General features: G+C 44.6%; 1 protein-coding gene across 1 annotated transcript in view; it reads right to left on the reverse strand.

Moving 5' to 3' along the window:
- LOC108784425 (piwi-like protein 1) overlaps positions 1 to 6,761 on the reverse strand; it is a 60,155-nt gene that overhangs the window by 19,592 nt on the left and 33,802 nt on the right. Inside the window, exons 11-13 of the mRNA XM_018553242.1 lie at positions 3,584 to 3,701; positions 3,100 to 3,214; positions 2,202 to 2,389 (exon numbers count right to left, since the gene is read on the reverse strand). Coding sequence (XP_018408744.1) covers positions 2,202 to 2,389; positions 3,100 to 3,214; positions 3,584 to 3,701 — 421 coding nt within the window. The remainder of the gene's footprint in view (positions 1 to 2,201; positions 2,390 to 3,099; positions 3,215 to 3,583; positions 3,702 to 6,761) is intronic.

Below are 6,761 nucleotides of genomic sequence, written 5' to 3' on the forward strand. Positions count from 1 at the left end.
CATGCCGAGAAACCATTATCTGAGAATTTGGCAGACAGAGTGCTACACCTAACTGGCAGATTGGAAACCTGGCTTGGAGGGTCTCGACAAGGAGGTTGAGAAACAAAAAGGAACATTTCAACAGTGAGAGCTTGGGGGAAAACTTATAAAGAAGGGTACTCTTGCAGTCAGTAACGTTCTACATGAACAGTATCTAGAAACAATCTGGAGAGACGTCTCTAGAAGACAATGCAGAACAAACTTTTGATACAAGAACTCCCCAGTCCAGCACAATAACCAGGGTGCCCACGTATGGGTGCTGACAGGAGAATCATATGATAGTATCACTAGGAAGGTTTTAACATGTATAGCTAAAATTAAAAATTATGGCCGCTTGCCCGAGCATAAGCCGTTATTCAGCAAAGTACAATCATAAGCAAAAGTCTTCAGTGTTACTAATGTAAAAGGGTACATCAGACAGCCACAATAAAGAGAAAATAAGTTATCAGATGTGGGCTTAACAGCCACAGACTGAAATTGGTCTAAAACATTCTGCTTTCAGAGAGCCCATAGATAGATAGATTTATAGATAGATTTATTTATTTGTCACATACATAATCGTACAAGTATGATATGCAGTGAAATGCTTACACGACTGCAAGAAGGAGAGGGAGAACAAGTAGAGAGAAGAATCAATAATAATATAAGACTTTTACATCACAAAATAAAATATCAATGTTAAAATTTAAATATTAAAAATTAAACTAAAAATGCAAATACAGTATGAAGTGTAAAGTGTGCGAGTGCTAACAGCAGCAATATGGAGTGAATGAATTAAGGTGATGACCAGCAGTGTATTGACCTTCCTTTGACCATTCTTTTAAAGTGCAGATGTGCAGTAAATGTGAGTGTAAGAACATTTACCTAATCAGGCAGTAGAATGTATGTCTATATAGAGATCTGATTGAGAGACCGTATAGCCTGAGGGAAGAAGCTTCTCCTCAGTCTCTCTGTGTTGGCCTTCAGGGAGCGAAAACGCTTCCCAGACCTCAACAAAGAGAAAAGTCCATTATTGGGATGGCTGGGGTCCCTCATGATCTTCCTGGCCTTGGTATAGCACCGCTTGCTGTAGATCGAATTCAGGTCAGGGAGTTTAGTTCGGATGATTCTCTCAGCTGATCGCACCACCCTCTGAAGAGCTCGTCTGTCCTGCACGCTACTGTTCCCAAACCAGGTAGTGGTGTTTCCCATCAGGATGCTCTCTATGGTGCAGGAGTAAAAATTTCTAAGCACCCTAGCGGGCAGTCTGAAGTCTCTCAAGCGTCTAAGATGGAAAAGACGCTGCCGAGCCTTTTTCACCACGGTATTGATATGACAGGACCATGACAGGCCCTGCGAGATGTGTACGCCGAGGTATCTGAAGCTATCCACTCTCTCCACTGGGCTCTCGTTGATCATGGGGGTCTGGTAGTTCCTCTCCTGGTTTTTACTAAAGTCCATAGAGTTCACATCTAGTAACAGAGCTGCAAAGGGATCCCAAATTGTACCAGGGAAGCCCAGCTTGTCAGCCAGATTTAGCAGGGGATGGGGGAAAGAGGATGGTAATGACCCATGCATCAGAGGTGGTCTACAGCCTATAGCTGAATTAAATCAGTACTAGACCCTCTCACAAAAGAGCCAAATAAGAATAAGTCCTGCAGTAAGCTTCTGTTTAGCAGAGGTAGACGTGAAGGCCAAGCAAAATAAGCTAAAGGTCAGGACCCAAACTAATCCCCACTGTCCAAATATACTACAAAAGCAAAGGCAATAAGGAGGCCTGTAACAGGGCTCTGGCCAGCACCGTACTCCTCTCAGTGGCCATTTCACATAGGAAATCTGTCACAGCCCAGTTTCTGCATCAATGATATCCAATAGTGTTAACAGCATACATTAGGTGTATTGTATTTATGATTTATAACTTTGTGCCATGTCCTTTAATCAAGGAAGGTAAGCACAAAGTGTGCACACATGAGGCACCTAGCAAATGCATCACAAAGCCAAAACTGCTGAATGTTGTTCACGTACGCCCCAATTCCATTCTGCATGAAAACTGCGTCATGAGAATCCAAGAAGGGGGAGAGAAATAAACTAACAATTTAGCTAGTAAGCCGGAAAGAATTCTGTAAAGTCCCATGTACAAACTGCTGCCATGATTAGGTGTAAGAGAACATTGATTTACTTACGTTACAGCTTTATTCATTTGCATCCCCAACTGCTGAGAAATTTTGTACAGGTTCTGTAGAAGAGCGTTGGCTGCATCATAAGTCCTCCTGGGGTAAACCAGCAGCCAGTTATTCAGATTAGAAGCACTTATCAGAATCGGACCTCTCATTTCCCTGGACCAGTCTGCAAACTGGGGATTGTATTCTGCCTGCAAAGGACCATACAGATAAATGGCCAGGAGAGAGAGAGAGAGAGAGAAGAGAGAAGAGAGAGAGAGAGAGCAGTTCCCCCAGCCAGTCTTCACACTTCCCCAGTCTTCACACAGAGAGCAGCATTCCCCTAGTCAGTCTTCACACAGAGAGAGCAGCCTTTCCCCAGTCACTCTTCACACAAAGAGAGCAGCCTTCCCCAGTCTTCACACAGAGAGAGCAGCCTTTCCCCAGTCACTCTTCACACAGAGAGCAGCATTCCCCAGTCTTCACACAGAGAGAGCAGCATTCCCCAGTCTTCACACAGAGAGAGCAGCCTTCCCCAGTCACTCTTCACACAGAGAGAGCAGCCTTCCCCCAGTCACTCTTCACACAGAGAGCAGCATTCCCCAGTCAGTCTTCACACAAAGAGAGCAGCATTCCCCAGTCTTCACACAGAGAGAGCAGCCTTCCCCAGTCTTCACACAAAGAGAGCAGCCTTCCCCAGTCTTCACACAGAGAGAGCAGCCTTCCCCCAGTCACTCTTCACACAGAGAGCAGCATTCCCCAGTCTTCACACAGAGAGAGCAGCCTTCCCCAGTCTTCACACAGAGAGAGCAGCCTTCCCCAGTCTTCACACAGAGAGAGCAGCATTCCCCAGTCAGTCTTCACACAGAGAACTTCACCAGCAATAGAGATAGTCACTCTCACTGGCTTAAAAAAAACTTACAATTCGTCCGCTCAGCAAAATCTTCTCTGGAGGGGCAACCCTGCCCGCAAAGTTTAGAAGCTTGGTGTCAAAGTTTAAGCCCCAATCACCCAGCTCCTTCTGAACACTTTCATCCCTGAATACCAAAGACAAACACAAATCAATCTTATTGGGTTATCCAGCAAAGTTCAGATTATTGGTAACATTAGAACAGATATAAGAGGCAATGTATAAAGGAGTTAGTCAGAACAGAACCCGATAGAACACCTTTGGGATGAATTAGAGCGGAGACTGCGAACCAGGCTCTCTCATCCAACATCAGTACCTGACCTCACAAATGGTCCAACATTCCCATAGACACACTCCTAAACCTTGTGGATGCCTTCCCAGAAGAGTTGAAACTGTTATAGCTGCAAACGGCGGGTCAACTCAATACTGAACCCTACGGACTAAGGCTGGGCACACACCTTACAACCATACCAAAAAAAAACCCCCAAACATTTACTTGTGAATGTAGTTGAGGAATCGGCCTACTTGTCGTTCCCTCTGGTCTGGTGGCAATCGCGTGTGAACAGCAAGATCCTTCATGACACTAAAGTCGCTTCTCATTTTGTCAGTTAAACCTGGTCAAATATTAAAGAGAGAAATTGTAAAAAAGAAAAAAATTCAGTACACACTATCAGCCATTTAAACACTGCTGCTTATTGTTTCAAAACCAGTTTAACAAATTTAAACAATTGCGTTATTAATAAAATCCAGCAAACTCTGCAGCTGTGCAAAAACCAGTTCACCCGAGTGGCCTGTAAGCCACATTTGCAAGAATACAGAAAACAGCTCACAGGTGTTACTGGGATGAGTTTTCTGCAGGGTATGCGTCAGCAACCACACTTATACTTCCAAAGTTGGTAGCTGTGAGAAACATCCCACTAATAAAAGTCCCCCCGCCCCTTTTCTTTCATATTTGTGAGAAGCATCAAGGTCAGACACGTCCCCTGTCCAAACTATAGCTTATGAGCACAGCTTGTGTCCCATCTGCTAACTGTAGAGCTCTAGAAATGGCAATGCGGCAATTCGATTGACGGACAACGTCCGGACCAGAAAGTATTTTGTCTGGTCTAAAAACACATCCCCATTCATTCCTATGGTGAGAAGTGAGGATAGATCACACCACTGCGTTCAGTTCCAGGAGCGTTTAAAACAACACTGCATGCACTATTTGTTTCTGGCCTGGAAAGCTCTAAAATGCATGCAAATGCACTAAAAAATTCAATTGAGACAAAACAAATTGCACTGGAACGCATCAAAAACGCACACACCCGCATTTTCAGAAACGCATACAGATCTGGTCTGCAAATGGTGTGAACAAGCAAGGATAGGGGATCAAAATTGACCCAATCAAACCTAGAGGAAAAGTCAGATTGTTTTCAACGAAATTGCTATAGTTTTATCTTCTTCCGTTTCCCACACCCATTTTCTGTCTGATTTGTCCCCATTTCCTTGTTTACATCTGTTCCATCTGTACTACTCCTGGTCTCTGTGCTTTCCTACTACTCTCACAGTCTAACGCCCCCCCCCCGCCCCCCTTCTTCTGGTCCCACTGTTCCTTTTGGAAAACATCCCACACAGTTCCTTAATTGGGTTCCCAAACTCGATTTAAAGTTTACCCCAAATCATATATTCTCCTAAAAGAGAACAGTCAAAGGACGTGTGCTTTTCAATTGTATTGTATCAGCCATCAGCAAGGTCTGTGTGGTGGGGTTCACCCTGGAACAGTGGCGTAACCAGAGTTATGGGCGCCCGGGGCAGAATATTTTTTTTTCACCCCCCCCATATTATATAAACATCCACTAGAACTGTACCCCCCACCCCCACACATATATATCAGCTAAGGAACTACAAGTCCAAGCATGCCATCATTGTCCCTGTACACCCCCCCACACACACAACCCAGGGAACGGCAATATCTGGTTGTTGTACAGGGGCAATGAGGGCATGCTGGGACTTGTAGTTCCCTAGCTGATATCTTATGAAGCTGTATTCCACCTGAAAGTACTACAATGCTATTATAGAACTAAGAATAGAACATAAATAAAACTTTTTTTCTTCTTCTAATACTCGCCTGATTCCTGGATCCACCAACAAGCGCAGCCTCCCGTCTCCCATGCTGTTAGAAGTTGCATACAGCGTGTGCTGGTTACTACTTAAACCGACGCGCGCAGTGTGCAGCTTCTGAGAAGATACGCTATTAGCATAGCGGGGAAGGCGGCTGCGCATTTTGCATCACTCCCGCTACGCTAATAGCGTATCTTCTCAGAAGCTGCACACTGCGCACGTCGGTTTAAGTAGTAACCAGCACACGCTGTATGCAACTTCTAACAGCGTGGGAGACGGGAGGCCGCGCTTGTTGGATCCAGGAATCAGGTGAGTAGTATTAAAAAAAAAAAGGTTTTATTTTATGTTCCCGGGGACATTTAAAAATGTCCCCGGATTTTATTTTTAAAAAATGTGTCACCTTACCTTAGCCTGGTGGTCAGTGGGGGCTTCCTGGACCCTGGTTGTGGGGGGGTCTGCCGTTGACCCTGGTTGTGGGGGGGTCTGCCGTGGCCGCAGGTGCAGTGGCTCCTTCCCTCATGCACATGGCTGGCCAGCCCGCCCGCATCAGACGCGGCTCTGTGTGGGCGGCCGCTCACTCCTCCGAGGCCCCAGCGGGCGACCCTCTACAGTGCCTGATTGGAGGGCGCGTCTGCCTGATCCAGCCAGCCCGGATCGCCGCTATGCGATCAGGGCTGGCTGGATCAGGCAGAAGCGCCCACCACCTAACCCCCCCCTTCCCCCCAGTGACAGTACATCCCTCCCTGGCCAGCTCACCTCCAGTGACAGTACATCCCTCCCTGGCCAGCTCACCCCCCAGTGACAGTACATCCCCCCTGCCTTTTTGGGTCTGGTTCGTAGTACTGTACGTTAGGGCGTTTCATTTTTCCAAAGATGTGATTTTCATATGACTTTGCTTACGCCCAGAGTCTCAGTGATGTAAAAGATATGCCAAATTTCAAGAAGATTGGATAATATTTAGGGGTTGAACACATTGATCACTTTTATCACAAACTAGTGACATTTTTACTTCAGTTTCAGGATCCCAGGGGCACTGCATCAAGCAAGGTGGATGGCAAAGGCAATATATGCACTTTAAAATTGTCCTCTTCACTAAACAGTTGAATATTCCTCAACGACAATTGGAAGGAATAGTTTTAACTGAATGAGCAGCGCTAATATTTCTAACAAATCTACAGCTATACCAATTAAATAAGTGAGGTGTTTAGACCAAAGCTGCTGCGATATAGATCCTTAGGGTCTAATAGATAAATGTAAAATAATTACACAGCGCTAATTAAACTAAAGTGAATACATGTGTATATATACACCAAAATCAGTGTCAATTTATCAACTCATACGTGACTACCATATGTGATCAATGTTCATGAATGTTAATTCAGTGTTTTCCATATACAAGTGAATAACGCAAAAATAAAAACGTACATACACTCAGAGTGCTGAAATCAATCGTGACAAAAATTATGTGAACAAAATATTAATAGTTAATTATAAATATAAATTTCTCTGTGATCAAAATACATTTATCTTATTTAAAACTATAAGTGATGTATTCCTATGATGGAAATATT

Source organism: Nanorana parkeri, unplaced genomic scaffold (assembly GCF_000935625.1).
Source record: "Nanorana parkeri isolate BGI_ZX_2015 unplaced genomic scaffold, ASM93562v1 scaffold114, whole genome shotgun sequence".
Taxonomy (NCBI): Eukaryota; Metazoa; Chordata; class Amphibia; order Anura; family Dicroglossidae; genus Nanorana; species Nanorana parkeri.